General features: G+C 40.0%; 1 protein-coding gene across 1 annotated transcript; it reads left to right on the plus strand.

Annotated features, from left to right (window-relative positions):
* Nucleotides 1-1,583: 1,583 nt before the first annotated feature.
* On the plus strand, nt 1,584-12,601 carry abcb10 (ATP-binding cassette, sub-family B (MDR/TAP), member 10). The gene is made up of 14 exons (XM_083914867.1): nt 1,584-2,380; nt 3,505-3,711; nt 4,643-4,845; nt 6,069-6,203; nt 6,552-6,698; nt 8,320-8,455; nt 8,546-8,641; nt 9,135-9,344; nt 9,902-9,981; nt 10,297-10,477; nt 10,914-10,957; nt 11,252-11,286; nt 11,527-11,585; nt 12,285-12,601. Exons 1-14 carry the CDS (start codon nt 1,999-2,001, stop codon nt 12,476-12,478), a joined length of 2,109 nt encoding a protein of 702 aa, XP_083770993.1. The 5' UTR covers nt 1,584-1,998; the 3' UTR covers nt 12,479-12,601.
* Nucleotides 12,602-16,432: the final 3,831 nt, after the last annotated feature.

Genomic DNA, 16,432 nt, shown 5'->3' on the forward strand with positions numbered 1-16,432 from the left:
ACACAGACAGATACAGACACAGACAGCGTGTTCCTGACACTGGAGCTGCTTCTCGCCCGAACAAACCATCACTGAGCTTCAGTATTCACTGTTTAAGGATAGTTACATGTAAACGGTTAATTCAACTTACAACTTTATATCCTGCACGTGTGTCCTGTTTTCCGATGGGCTGAACTTTCACCTTTCACCCTGAAGGCCAGACTGAAGCAATCGAAAGACGATGTCGGCCAACAGTTGTAGTAGTTCTTCTTGGTGCATACCGCCACCAACTGTTCAGCACCGGAGCATAAAATAAAGGCTATCCAAATTGCTTTAAATTGTAAACAATCAAAGCCAACAAAAGAAACAAACAAACGAAGAAAAAAGAATCACTAAATCCTGTTATATAATCCTGCCTCCTTCAAATATTCGGCAAACGGTTCACTAGCTAAATATTCGCGTTTCATCTTCACTAGCCGCAGACTCTGGTAAAACAAATACATAAATAAAAATATAACATATAACGTATTTATTTATATTAATATATATATATATATATAATATTAAAACATATATATATACATATAACCTTTTCAAAGCTGTAAACATAAAGATTATAAATGTGTCCAAGTTTGATTCCTGTTGCAGTGAATGTGAAAGACATCAGCTGACCGGAAGTTAACCAGGAACACAGCTGTTGCCTAGCAATGGAAGTCTGTTGAAAATGTATATTTTATATAAAATATATAATATAAATATAATATGATGATATTTGATAGGAAAATATAATACAAACAATAGATATTTGTAACAGACATTTCAAAATAAATGAAAACGCAGTTTGGTGAAAAACATTATGTAGCTAATATAATGTTTTTTTATTTTCTTCGCAACACGCGTAAAAACAACATTAGACTTTTGCTCTTTGGAAACGCATTTAATGACACATTTTGTCGTGTAACATTTCACAACCATGTTCACAACTCATTCACAAAGATAGTTACACAGTTTCTGGGTGGACCGAGCTTTACCGCCGATGAAATCACTCTCCGTACCAAAAGGGGAAATTCAGAAGACAATAACATGGTGATTATATTTTATTCATAAAAACAGATATGTAAAAACATCCGATAACTTCCTAGTATTCAAGAGAGAACTTAACACGTATACGGAATCCCTTGATAAAATGACAAGGAAGAAAGCAACAGTTTAAAAAAAATATATTATACTCAAAAATAGGTTATCAAACGTACTAAGTTAATCCAATTATCTTTGTTATTTCAATGCAATGTTACAAAGAAACACTTCGAATATAAATTTGTGATTTCCCTTTGTTTTGTTGTTTTTTAGTTGTTGTTAGTTTTTGTTTGTTGCTTAACATTTTATGTAAATATGTCTGTCTTATGTATCCACGTGCAAGCATGTAATACTAACTGATTAATTGTTTGACTACAAATCATGCAATCTACTGAATTCTGAATTATTGAATAAAAATAATATTAAAAAGAAACTCATGCACAAGGCATCGATGGTGTGGGTTCGCTTGGTTAGGTCTGGGAAAGTTTGCGGTCAGCCATTGAATGCAGTCGTCGCTGAGGAGGAACCGTGTGTTACATGAGAAGAAACCAGGGTCACCTTTCCTCCTTTCTACGCTTTTTCACTCTTTCTGGGGGAAATACGGTGCGATTCTCGGAGTGGATTCGGTGAGGGTCGGTCTTCGGCGGCTTGTGTTTCCACTTCACCCGCCTGCCAACCGAATAGCAGCCACAGATGCCTGTGACAGGCGGGGTGTTGTGGCTGCTCAGTGATAAGAGATAAACCGGGGGAAGGCGGCTGTCACGCGCAGATAAACGGACACTAACGGTCAAACTGGACGATGTAGCGGCAAGACGCTGTGCAACTGCTCGGTGTGTTGACCTGCCGGCTGGAGGACTGACATGTTCCCTACTCGACAGGAAACACCTCAATACCACAAAACACTATAAATACAATATTTATTTTGTACTTTTTTGAGCTAGTATGCGGCTTTTATTTCGCATGTCGAGGTGCTCTCACGGAGTGCATCTGTCCAAGCTGACACAGCCGAGGATGCTGTGGCTGGACCACCGGAGGAAGAGACCGTCCACCGGGGTCAGGTCATCTGCCCTACCTCGCTCCTCACCCCGGCCCTTCCTGTCTGTCCTGCCCGGCAGCAGTCCCCTCACGGGTCTCTCCATACTCTGTCCACACACACCTGTTGTTGCCTTCGCCAGCTCCTCGGCCGCCTCTTCTACACCTACACCCGCCGGGTCAGTGAAGACTCAGGCGGACACGGAGAGCGGCCAAACACCGACCACGGTCCCCCTGGAGGATGTGAGACGGATCTTGCGTCTTGCTCACCCGGAGAGATGGAGACTGGCAGGTAAAGTGTGCCTATAAACATGTACCTGCGCTCAATTACATATTCAAAACAAAAGGTAGCATAACTCTTCCAGAAGATGATGCAGAAGGGACACTTTCAATAAAAACACAGCTAAACAATTTCAGCATTTTGTTGTGGACAAAGATATACATTTCTTTAAAAGTATATTTTTTGTTGCGTTTTAGTGCTGATGAGTCCACAGGCCTCTTTTTATGATCTAGCCTTTAAATGTGGTATTCATTATGTATAAGAGGAGAACAAAAGGTGTCCAAACGTTACATTAAGTTTTTCTCTTGTAGGAAAAATAAAAGACGCTTTTGTCTGATGAAGACACTGTAGAGTTTAAATGCTGCTTAAAATGTCAGTCCGATAAATATTTTGGGGCTTTAATCGGTTATCTTAAATCTCCTAAATATAGGAGAGAATGCACACAACTACCTTTCTGCAGCAACACTTTTCATTACCACACAGGAGGAAGATTTTGAGTTAATACCCACAGACTCAAACTAAAAAACGTTTTACGAATTACTCTAGAAATGGCGATGGCACTTGTAAATGAAAAGGTAGTACAAAATGTAAACCTTGCTTTATGGTAGGTTTCGTTAAACTTGTTTTTTTCTTTTTACAAAATGAACCAAAACACTGATAACTAAAATAAAACTCATCATCTCTGCTTGTTCCAGCTTGTCTTGTATATATTGCAACAGTTGTTGTTTCATATTTTTAGCAGCATTATGAGATAGAAGTATAAACGTAAGAGAAATGTACACTATTTTTGACACTCTGGTTTTCTGAGCAGCAGGCCACCTCGCTGTATGTAAGAGGACAGTGTAAAGGACATATCCGTGTGTGTCTTCAGGGGCTGCGAGTGTCATTGTAACTTGCTCAGATCTTGTTTGGAGACAGGTCTCCAGGCTGAAAATTTGGAAATTTGAGTCAAATTCATTACCTGACAAATTCAGCTGTGCCACTCTCAGCTGTTTATGAAGTGCATTTGGAGAGTTCTTTGAAAATGCTTTCTAAATAACCCCTTCACAATACGAAGATAAAACTTCCTTTTATGAAATGTAGCCTTTAGTTTTGCGTACTTCAATCTGTCTCTCTTTTATCTATGTCCACATCAGCTGCTGTGGGCTTCCTGACTGTCTCCAGTGCCGTAACCATGTCTGCTCCGTTCTTCCTGGGTAAAGTGATCGACACCATTTACACCACAGGAGCAGACACAGAGACCATGACAACATCCCTGACATCATTATGCATCATGTTGTCGGGAGTGTTCCTGTGCGGAGGGGCGGCCAATGCTGCCAGAGTCTACCTCATGCAGATCTCAGGTGGGATGACCAAACACAGGCGCATATATTCACATTAATGATAACTGCTACAGGACATACAGCCAACACTTAACACAAACGCACCGATGTCGGCATCAATGAGCAAAACGTGAGGGATGGACATGATTCTCTACTTCATCTATGATAACTTTTAATGTCTTATATTTTGTGTAGACTATCCTTTTTTTAATTTGAATTACTAAAAAACATGCTACATCATGATATATATCATTAATAGAGACATGAAATTACCTTTATCAGGATAGATATATAGATATTTTGCCCTTACATTCTCATCAGTTGGCCCTAAATACTCATCAATACCACTCTCATGGTTGTACTGTATGTTAAATATGAAGCTAGAGCCAAGAGATGTTAGTTTAGCTTAGCATAAATATTGGTATCAGGGGAAATGTTCAGCCTGGTTCAGTCCAAAGTTAAAGAAAATACACCTCCCAGCACCTCTAAAGCTCACTAACAAGATCTATCTTGTTTGTGTAATCTGTGCACAAGCAGCAACAAGTGGTAGCTGTAAATACTTCAGCCAGGCGCAGTGACTTCCCGGAAACCTTATGGAGACAACATCTATGTTTGTGCACAGATTAAACTCATAAGATATTAATTAATGAGCTTTGGAGATGCAGATTAGGATTCCTGTTGATCCTGGACAAAGTCAGGCCAGCTGTTTTCCCCTGTCTCCAGTCTTTGTACCTTCAGGCTGCAGCTTTATATTTAGTGTAGACATAAGAGTGGGATTGCACTTCTGTAACCAACAATACTATTTATCTTTATTGAATGACTGCCTGAAACGCTTAATCACTGACCACAGATGGAATCGATTCATGTTGTGATGATGATCGAATCAGTGACTCGTTGCAACGTTCTCTTCTCTCCATCTTCCCCACTAATGTCTTTTCTCTTCTCTCTTCAGGCCAGCAGGTTGTTCGTAACCTCCGCGCCTCCGTCTTCTCCTCCATCCTCAGGCAGGAAGTGGCATTTTTTGACAGGACTAGGACCGGCGAGCTCATCAACCGCCTCTCTGCTGACACAGCCTTGGTAGGCCGCTCGATCACCGACAACCTCGCAGACGGGCTGAGAGCCGTTGCCCAGGCGGCTGCTGGCGTCAGTATGATGGTAAGTACGTCCCTCGGAGTGGTCAGAAGTCAGTATAGGTTTAAATGACGAGTTAACAGGAATCATTTATGATATATTTATGTTTTGATATACATGTGTTGGGTATTAAATTCCTTACTACTGACTGCTACTCTGAAATGCCTTGAAATTTAACAAAACTATTGCAAACTAAGGGCACAACCAGTTTAACTTTTAAAACAATTTGTAAGGAATAATGTGTGAGTAAACCGTTTTGTATTGCAAATTGAACCCTGACAGGGTCATGCAAGACTTGAATCCCCCTGAAGGGGTTTGATTTTCAATAATGACCCCCTTTCTCTGCATTATCACACGTACTAAATGGCTACTTACTAGAGAAATCAATAATTCGACACAAAATATTGATTTTAAAATGATTTGATTAATTTAAAAACAGTCCTCCACTCTATGATCAGAACAGCATCCGTAGCAGCGGTTTGCTATTCAGAAATAATAGACAGCGGAAATGACGTAATTGACCGGAGTAGGGTAAGGTAAGGTAAGGTAAGGTAAGGTAAGGTAAGGTAAGGTAAGGTAAGGTAAGGTAAGGTAAGGTAAGGTAAGGTAAGGTAAGGTAAGGTAAGGTAAGGTGTGTGTGTGTGTGTGTGTGTGTGTGTGTGTGTGTGTGTGTGTGTGTGTGTGTGTGTGTGTGTGTGTGTGTGTGTGTGTGTGTGTGTGTGTGTGTGTGTGTGTGTGTGTGTGTGTGTGTGTGTGTGTGTGTGTGTGTGTGTGTGTGTGTGTGTGTGTGTGTGTGTGTGTGTGTGTGTGTGTGTGTGTGTGTGTGTGTGTGTGTGTGTGTGTGTGTGTTCAGAGTTTTGTTGTCCAGTACATGGAAGAAGTTGTTGCTTTTATATCCGCCTTTTATTTGCTCTGACGGTATGTGGGCTGCTCATTGTTGATTGTGGATTGTTGGGAAACAGGATTACACACACCTCTGTGTGTGTGTGTGTGTGTGTGTGTTATGGATTAACAGGTCTGTTGACTACCTTCTGTGTTTTTCCCATCAGAAAATCATAAAGCAGCTCACGACAAAAGATTTTTCCTTACAAGGAAGTAAAATGATTTCCTGGTGTAATGCGTGTCACATTTACTGGTTAGGGCCATGTGGTGTGAACTTTTGTTTTCCTCCTCTACTCTCCTTTCCTATGTGTCTTTTCTCTCCTTTTAATTTCATTAACTGCAGTTTTGTTCGTCTCTCCTTACAGTTCTTCGTGTCCCCCAGTCTTGCAAGCTTTGTGTTATTGATTGTTCCTCCTATGGCCGGTCTCGCTGTAGTCTATGGCAGATACCTTCGCACCATCTCCAAACACACACAGGACGCGCTCGCGCAAGCCACACAGGTACAGAAAAACACAGATCAAGGGTTTGAACTTGTGCGTTTTTAAAAAATATATATATATTTAATTGTTTTATGAGCAAGTTTGGTGTTAGAAGTTGCCAGATGTTCAACAACAGGAATTGTTAATAAGACATTATTTGAGGACGTGGTAATTAAAAACAAGCAAACTGTGATGAAATATGAGGGTCATTAAACCTACTGTCTTTGCCTTCATATGATTTTATTTTATAAGTTTATATTACTGCTTGTGGTGGTTTGATTAAATTTGCAGACGGAGTAAATATGCTGCTGTGTTGATAATCTGATTTCCAATAGATAAAGTTGTGTAAAACGGTTTGTGTGTGTGTAGTTGGCAGAGGAGCGTATCAGCAACATGCGGACAGTCAGGGCTTTTGGGAAAGAGCTGTCAGAGGTCAACACATACACACAGAAGACAGACGAGGTCCTCAGCCTGGCCAGGAAGGAGGCTGTACTACGAGCGGGCTTCTTTGGAGTGGTAAGTGTGTGTTTGTGTGTGTTTCCTGTCTGTGAAGCAAACAAATCCACAGTGAGCATGTGAAATATTGCACAGAGCCAGAGTCTTCTGCTTTTTTCCGCTTATTTCAGGTTTGTCACAACACCACAGTACCTGACAGTTTGTATAGGCCGGATGTTTCACCATAAAAAAAGTATTATCCAATCCTCTGTAAAAGTTCAGAGGATACATGAACCCCTCTGTGGGTTAAGACGGTGTTGAAACGCCTCAGTGACACAACTTGGCTTATAGCTCTTAACCTCTTAGCATTTCCCCCTCCTTTTTTTAGAGGGGTCCCTGGGGGACAGGGGTCAACAGTACATGTCACATATCTGAAAGCTGGGAACCTGACAATTTATTTGAGATGCAGCTCAGGGTGGTGTGGCAAGATGTTTATTATCCAGTTGTACAAGTAAAAATGTGTGAAATGCTTGTGCAGGGAGGCTCTATTAAAGGAACACAAATACAAACAGGAAAAACATAAGCAGTGAGTAAACAAAGGAAAAAGGGTAAAGACATAAAATATAAAAGAATATAATATAATATAATAACAGGATGTAAGATGCAACAATAAACAAAATATATGTGTATAATATTGATGCTCTGAAAAATCTACACATCATATTACAGAATCTGTAATAAACATTGTGTTTTGCCTATTAAAATGTTGAAAGGTCAGATTGTGTAAGGGCTTGGAACATTAGGATACTTTATTACACTATTTCTCAGAAGTCATTACAGCATTTTTGGGTTGAATCCATTTGTTAAACCAATTTGGTGCTAAATTTAAATGTAAACTTACTTTTAAAACAGCACATTAAGACACCAAGTACTTAAGGAACCTCACAGAAAAACCCATGCTGCAATTTCATATCAAAAATCGTTAGACTTCAATTGGATGGCGAGCACCTTTGTGTTGTGCTGACTGCTGAAAAAAAAAACCCTTGTTGACTGTGGTTGTAGTTTCACGAGGCTGTGATTATCCTCGAGGTCAAAACAGCTCATTTTGTGCAGCGAGCTCGAGTTTCAAAAATCCTCTCACCACAGTGAAATGGCTGCTATGGAGACTAACATCATTAAACCTGTTTTTCTCCTCATATCTCTAACTCTTGAACTTCTGTGTGCAGTTCACGTTGAAATACAAGGCAGTGCCACAAAATGATCATAAAATTAAATCAACACGTATTTAAAACAGTCAACATATCAACAAAACCACATACTGTATGATAAAGTATCATTTATTGCAGAGCTATTTTATTTGATTGAATTGAGCTTTAATAAACTGGCAACTCAGTCCGCAGATGAAAAATGAGCTCTTTGTGAATTGTGTAACTCTCTGTGCATCTCCTACCCCCGGAGTGTTTCTCTCATTCAGACGTTTTCAGGTGAATAATATTCTCCACGCTCAGCGAGCTGTCGTTAGAGATCCAGAGACAGACCAGCCAGCTTCTTCCGGCAGGTTCCCAGATGGACTGTAATCAGAGCCAATGTGTCAGGGAGTAGCAGTGATGCCAGATGAAGTAATCAAATAATCAAGCGTGTGTTTGTGTGTTTGTGCGTTTGTGCGTTTGTGTGTGTGTGTGTGTGTGTGTGTGTGTTTCAGACTGGTCTCAGTGGTAACATCATGATCCTGTCAGTGTTGTACAAAGGAGGCCTTCTGATGGCCAGCCAGCACATGACCGTGGGAGAACTCTCATCGTTCCTCATGTACACCTTCTGGGTGGGCATCAGTATCGCAGGTAATACACTAACACGTGAGTGTGTGTGTGTGCGTGTGAGTGTGTGTGTGAGAGATATTGCTTACTGTGTTATACTCTTTTGACGTTTAGGTCTGAGTTCATTCTACTCTGAGCTGATGAAGGGGTTTGGTGCAGGAACCAGACTGTGGGAGCTGCTGGACAGGAAGCCTGAGTTTCCTCTTAATGGTCAGTGTACACACGCACACACACGGGACAGTGTAACCTCACTACATCAGCACCCCTTTTGTCTTGTTAACCCATCATTATAATTCTTAGAATAATTTATGTGTCCAGAATGTTTTGACAATTATTGTACGTAAATAACTATTTTCTTCTCCTTGGATCTTTACTGCTCCAGAACTTTGTATGACAGGGAATTTCACATTTATAGACTCACCGTCTGTGTAGGTTGGTGTATATTCACTGTCAGGTTTCATCTGTAACAAATAAATGACTTTCAAAGATTTACAGAGTGCTTGAATAATAGTGAAGATTGTATTTGTTAAAACAGACATCAGTTGAAAATATTAAACATCTCTTGCCTTTAATTTATGACTGTTTTGCCTTGTCAGTCAGTAACACTGTACATATAACATTTCTCCTTGTTTTATTACTGTATTAAAGCAAGTTAAAGTAAATGGTTCTGTCTTTGTGCCCCTCTTCCTCCGCTCCACCACAGAAGGCCTCGTGCTTCCTCCAGACCAGCTGAAGGGTCAGTTGGAGTTCTCTGACGTCTCCTTTGCCTATCCAACCCGTAAAGAGGCCCCTATTTTCCAGAACCTCAGTCTGCTGGTCCCGGGTGGTACCATCATGGCTGTGGTCGGACCCAGCGGCTCTGGAAAATCAACCCTGGTCTCACTGCTGCTCAGGCTGTACGACTGCGACGCTGGTGAGAGTCAAGTCAAATTCATTTATATAGTACAACTCAACAGCAAGGCAATTCAAAGTGCTTCACACAGAACATTTAAAAACATTTAAACACATGTACATCACATATAAAAATAAATTCAAATAACAGAAATAAAAGACAAGGAGAAGTTAAAACACAGTACAAGCAGTTAAAATGATTTAATGAAAGGCAGTGGAAAACAGAAAAGTCTTCAGTCTTGATTTAAAAGAACTAAGAGTTGCAGCAGACCTGCAGTTTTTGGGGAATTTAAATGAGCAAATAAAATCTGAGCGCTGCCTCTCCATGTTTAGTTTTGACTCTGTGGACACAGAGCAGACCTGTCCCAGTGAGCTTGTTCTGTCTATTAAGTAATCAGGCACTTTCAAAAATCTTGGGGCGGCTGTGGCTCCACTGATTGTAAGGTCGGCAGTAAATGGGTGAATGAGGTTAAATTGTTCCTCACTTTGGATACGAGTGCTTTATAAATGCAGTCCATTTACAATTCAATCCCCTGTCAGATGTATGTTTTACCTATGAGAATGACCTCTTTTCTCCAGGTACCATTACTGTAGATGGTCATGACATCAGAGATCTAAATCCCTATTGGCTCAGGAGTCACATCGGAACTGTCAGCCAGGTAATTCATGAATCTATAACTTGATCATTTATCGTCTTTCAGTGGAATTGTGATGAGGTAATATATAAGGATATTGGGAGACACAGTTACGGTGTCTAAACTTATAATAAGAAGCACAAACTAAAATTCTTCAGAAAACTGATTCTTTTGCAGTAAATTTCATAATAAATGAGAATATATCGTTATGATATGAAATGACCCATATCAGGATCGAAGATTTTGTCTATATCGTCCAGCCCTAGCGTTTTCGTTAACTGTAATTGGTAAAATACTGAAAGCCTTTGAGTGAAGATTGTCTTCCCACCTTTCTCCCAGGAGCCCACGCTGTTTTCTTGCTCTATAAGAGATAACATTGCATATGGTGCTGTGGACCCAGACGCTGTAACCACAGAGGACATCTACAGGGCAGCCAGAGTGGCCAACGCCTTTAATTTCATCCAGACTTTTCCTAAGGGCTTTGACACTGTAGTGGGGGAGAAAGGAGTGCTGTTGTCAGGTAAGAAGCAGACGCAGAGACACCACAGAGTTGTGATCACAACATCTACTGCACTGGGGAGGCAATAAGGCAATTACACTCGCATGGCTGTAAATATATATTCAGTTTTGGAAAGGTTGCTCATTTATTCCTTTTAAAGAATGATTTAACCTCAATAATGCATTCATATACAATGTAATATTTACTTTGCTGTCTTTTTATAAACTGTATGAAAAAGTAAGAACAACACCTGTTGCTGTTTCCGAGACTTACTAATTCTGAATGATTTCAGTGTATTCATATTTTCAAACATAGTAGAATTATGAATCATTTTATTTCCTTTCGGAACATGGCTCCATAAATACAGTAGAGACACAGGGCCTGTTTAGATGCAGCCTTTTCTGTGTGTATGCGTTTAACTTGTGTGTGTGTGTGTGTGTGTGTGTGTGTTTCTCAGGTGGTCAGAAGCAGAGGATAGCCATAGCCAGAGCTCTGCTCAAAGTGAGTACAACAACACGGTCGTTTTACTGTTTATCCACATCAGCAGAAAGGACAACTCTGGTCATCATCTTCACATAACTTTTGTTATCCACTAAACCAGGCTTGGCTTTTCTGTCATCGCTCACAGACATCCTGTCATGTCATCATCAGTATCTAAATCATTACACTGAACCACAAGAATAACTTGTTAAAATGTCAAGTTTGACCAGGGCCTGCACTCGAGTGTCAGCTTTCCTTTTTTTCTGTGAATCCTGAATTAGTTTGTATAACACCATTTGTGTTCTCTGTCCACAGAATCCTAAGATCCTGCTGTTAGACGAAGCTACCAGGTGAGAAACACTGAGACTAAAGAGTTGCTGTCGAAATCGGCTCACAAAACTACTTTTTTTAGAGTACTTTCACTATCTTTATCCTTTTTGTCTTCATTTAATGCTCCGCACAGCTCTGTAGATATGTTTGAAAATTCTGACAAGAATACTGCCTTCAGAAACAGTTTTTTATTGTGCTGGTTCGAGACTCATCTTGAGTTATTTGGTTGAAGTAAACACTAAACAACCATCTTTCCTTAGTGCACTGGACGCTGAGAATGAGTTCCTGGTCCAGGAGGCCTTGGAGCGTCTGATGGAAGGTAGATCTCTATCTTTTTCCACTCTCCCTTTCATTTATTTTATAATTTATATATTTATATTTTAGAATAAAGTTTCAACACTGTTTATACTGCAGTGGTAACTTTGTTAACCATAACTATGATGAAATATGCTCGTCAACAACCCTTTTTTTTATGGCTAAGACGAGACAACGAAACCACATGGCATCATCTGGCGCTAACTGTGACGATATGAACATGCAATAACACTGATGAAAAACATGACTAAACGGTAGTTTAAAAATAACTCTAACTTACACACACACACACACACACACACACACACACACACACACACACACACACACACACACACACACACACACACACACACACACACACGTCTGTAATGACAGTCCAGTGTCTGTTATCTAAACTGCTGAAGTCAGTTGAACAGGTGTTGTCGATAAACACCTGTGTTTCTCATCAGATAATAATAAAATTTAATATAACATTTTATATGAAATCACTTTAACTAAAATGACATGATATTGTTTTTGACTTAATAAACTGAAAATGTTCAATTTAATCCGATGGGGCACTGTGGGAATAAAATGTGACTAAAACGAATGATTATTTTCGCCTAAAGACGAAATCCTAAATAGCTGCCAAAATGAACACTGAAGCCACTCTTTGTTTCTCCTGACTTATTATTTTCTGCCCCTCTCACCCAATCAACAGGGAGGACAGTCATGATCATCGCTCACCGTCTGTCCACGATCCAGAATGCGAACGCTGTTGCTGTACTGGACCAGCGGCATATAGCTGAGTGTGGCCAGCACACAGAGCTGCTCGGCAACAGACAAGGACTGTTCAGAAAACTGATGGAGAAACAAGCGTTTCTACAAGATGAACAGAAACGAGCACTTCGCTGAGACGACAGGGAGCGCAGACGAGCGGATGAGGGAGAGGGAGAAATGAGGAGGTGAGGTCAATGCCTGAGGAAAAAGCGGAGGAAGGGGGCGGGGCAGAGGGGAAAAGATATTGCCTGGAATAAAAAAGAGATGGATAAAAGCTGAAGGAAAGCAGAACTTCCTACAGGACTACAGATGAACACTGAAGAGAGAGGACAATGGGAAACCGCTAAGGAAACATTGAAGAGGTTTTCTTAAACGCTGCAAGAGTCTTTTCACTGCTGAAACGACTAATTAGCACCACATGAGGAGCCGTTTGGAAAGAAAACAGACAGGGTAATCCACAGCCAAGACCTAAGAACTGAAACATGGGTCTGAGAGTTCCTAGAGATGCTTTATTTTGAAAATATTGAATTCTACACTGAAAGACGAGGTGTGAAAGAGAGTGAAAAAAAGAGATGATGAAGACAGACACTCTCACGTCATTTATTTTAAATCACTGTCACTACCATAGTACTGTTTGGGGAAAGGCCCAAATCCTGTGTTAAATAGTTCAGGCACACCTGAGACGTGCAGAATCAATCTGGTGCAAATGACTGTAGTCAGTTATCATCAACATTATTTTCACAACCAAACCAAAAACTGTTCAGAAGCACACAAGTGCTAAATGTGTATTTGTGTCTATAAGTTTTGTTGTTTTTTAAAACTTGAAGCCTTTACCAGTCATTTTTGAGTTTAAACAAGCCAAATGATGCAGCTATTTGTGTTAAACACAGGGTTAAACACTGTAAGGACATAAATTAATGTAAGCACATTGTAAGTCACAGCTGAGGTGCTACACATCTAAAAACACCTCTTCTCCCATCAAGGACTTGGAGTTATATTGACATGGTGGGTTTGCCAGTGTTTAGATTCAGTTAGTTCGCTCTGGGTTTAAGTGAAAGCCCTGAAGCTCATACACTTTCCCATCTTTATATGTCAAACAAAATGGAGTCAAACCTGATTGAGGCCGGCTAAACAGCCTTTTTCTGGTAGATAGGAAGGGTACAGGAGACGTGTCATTAAAGTCAGAGGTGGTCTCTCGGTTATGATCACTCTTCTCTTAACAATTATCTCACTGTTGAACATCCCATCATTTTTAATATCATCTTGTTATCCTGGTCATCTTTCTTTGGTCTAATCTATAAAAAAACAGAAGCCAACATTACAACTTTCTGACTGTTGCCCGCTGTTTGTCCGTCAGTGTCTGACACGGCCGTCCCTTCCATGCTCTGCTCCCTGGTCGGTGTTTACAGGAAAGGCACACTTGGCCACCACTACATTTTGTGTAAACCGCTCTAAATACCACATACATGTTAACCACAGGGCTGTTGAGCCAGCTAAATATTGTAGCTGGCGTAGAGGGTCTGACTCAGAAGTTACGATTCTCCTCAGTAAATATTTGCATGGTGAATGCCCACTTCCCTGCTCAGGGGGAGTCTGCAGCAGACATGCAAATACCCCGGGTTTGAAATGCCCACGGCTCTAAAGGGACTGTACATCGTTTATAGAAATGCTTGTGAGAAACAACTGGAGGTCTTATTTAGGGATGTAAGAAAATATGGATTCACTTGAGTTTATTGTGTTGTTTAGACGCCCGACCTCTAGATAGCAGTGTCGTAATGTATCTTCAGCCCTTTGACTCTTCAACTTCAATATGCAACACAGGAACACAAATTACAAATATACAAATATTTACAAACAATCTCATATTATTTGAGTCAGTCCCTATATTGAATCTATATTTCCTATATTTGCATTGTCTACTTCTAAGACGGAGGACAGCTAGTGTGTTGGAGGAGCTTTCTGTCACGTTTAATAGATTTTATAATTGGAAAAAATTGTATATAAATGAATTATTAATATAATGTTTTCCTACACATTTTTTCCCTACAAGACTGTAAACCTGTGCACATTTCCCTGAAGGTTTATGCTAGTTTTATTTTATTTGTGTGTTTTTGATAAGGCTAGAAACTTGAATCATTGTGAACGTAACTTTTTAAATTATGATTTGAAAGCAGTGATGCACAGAAACAGTGGATTGTGGCCTGCAACAGACATTTGAATGGATCCGTTTTGATAATATTCAAAAACAAGGGATAAATTAATACAATATTGATCATTGGTATTTGGCCATTTATGTTGCCTGTGTACACAGTCACTCTCTGGTTGTATACATTTAGAGCCTTTATATGTTTATTACAGTTTATAGAGCGTATGACGGCAACATGTAAGCTCTGTTTACTGTCTCAGTTTTCATGTTCTTTGTTTTCTCTTTGCTATAATTCTCGTGATTTTGTCTTAAACACGCCACACATTTTCATTTCCCCACAACACCACAGTTTGATACGATGCCTTGAACATTGTCACTTGTGTTGTGGTTCCTGTGACAGTAAGTTGGTAATATTACTAAACCCTGCCCCAATTAAGAATGAATGTTTTGTTAAAATCACCTCACCACTGACTCCGTAAACACTGACGCTGCTTGAAAGTTTGACAGCAAACGATATCTCTGTGTCTGATAACAAATCACAGAAGACTACAGGGGAGTTCTTTTTGTATATGTTATAAATAATATGACATAAAAGATGTATGATACACTTTGAATTATTTTTGTGTTGCTAAATTATTATACTTCTATGTAAAGGTAAATAAAGTGAGATATTATTCATTTTTATCAATGGGAAGATGTTTTTTGTATGTGGATGTTTGATCTCGTTTTCTTTTTTTAGATTTTGTCTGTGTAGAGTGTACGCTAATATTAAATTGGAACATATTTAAATACCTTTAAAATGTGGATGTTTGTTGTTTTATTTGTTTTCGAATTAGTTACATTGCAAGTGTAGTTTCTCTACAGAGCCTCGGAAAATGAATAGAAGAGGAGACACCGTTATGACACTGTAGATTATATTTCATCGCTTGTACCACATCACATTTCCTAATTCAACTGAACATAACCCCATGTTCATAAAATAGTCAAAAATCTATCTTTTTTTCTCCGAACTGTGTTTCCATGCAGTGTGTCAGGCTGTCAGTAGGAGGCGCTGCTGCAGAGTTGATCCCTGTTGACCGCTCAGGTTGGTGGGATCAATGTTCATTCAATCCATCATACCAAAATAAAACTTGAAATGTGTATTCAGCTGTTGGCCGGTTGTGTTGACAGTGGTGAGCTTCTCATGCAAATAGACTCTGCACATTGTGCCGTCTGCTGGCACACAGGCGGTCCTGGCAAAGCAGTGAATGCATGTGATCGATTGACTTATCTTTCCTTGTAAGTGCTTGTAATGGTTTAAGTCTGACCAGATAAATTTAATATGCTCCAATCAGCCAATATAGGTAGGTAAAATCACCAGCTGTATGATTAATGTGATAGCAAAGTTATATCAAAGCGATACAGGCACAAGAGGCAAAACCACGCTGGAAAATACCATAACACAGTTGAAAAGACTATATATAGTGTAGTTGTGACATCACAACTGTACAGAAGTCCTGATGGCTCGTGTGTGTTTCTCTGTGGATTGAGCGTTTTCATACTTGAACAGTATTTATATAGCACCTCGACTTGCTTTATTAAAAAAAGACATGGAAATCAGATTTCTTTTTACAATATAGAACCTTTAAATGTAGATTATTTTCCCCGTGTTCCTTCAGACAGTGTGATCTCTCTCCCTGTGATCAAACTAACGTCACTTAATTCTTCGTCAAACTAAACAGTTGGTCGACCCCTCCAGCAGAGGCAGCAGTTGTTGCTCCTGTTCTGCAGAGGACGGTTCAGCTGGCTCATGCGGCTCACCAGGTGCTGCTCAGCCCTGCGTGGGTTTCCAATTCCAGCTCCATGTGCTGCAGCTCCCCTCGCTCTTCTCTGTATACCCAGGGGCTATTTGAGGAACTACAGCAACTGAGGTTTGACCCTTTTCGGCCTCACGCTGTTTGCTT

This window comes from Echiichthys vipera (assembly GCF_963691815.1).
Source record: "Echiichthys vipera genome assembly, chromosome: 1".
NCBI lineage: Eukaryota > Metazoa > Chordata > Actinopteri > Perciformes > Trachinidae > Echiichthys > Echiichthys vipera.

What these genes read in the sequence shown, in the direction of transcription:
- abcb10 (XM_083914867.1), top strand. Translation starts at nt 1,999, where the DNA reads ATGCGGCTTTTATTTCGCATGTCGAGGTGCTCTCACGGAGTGCATCTG. An exon ending in CTACCTCATGCAGATCTCAG is followed by an intron (nt 3,712 to 4,642) that starts GTGGGATGACCA and finishes TTCTCTCTTCAG; the next exon opens with GCCAGCAGGTTGTTCGTAAC. An exon ending in CTGTTAGACGAAGCTACCAG is followed by an intron (nt 11,287 to 11,526) that starts GTGAGAAACACT and finishes ATCTTTCCTTAG; the next exon opens with TGCACTGGACGCTGAGAATG.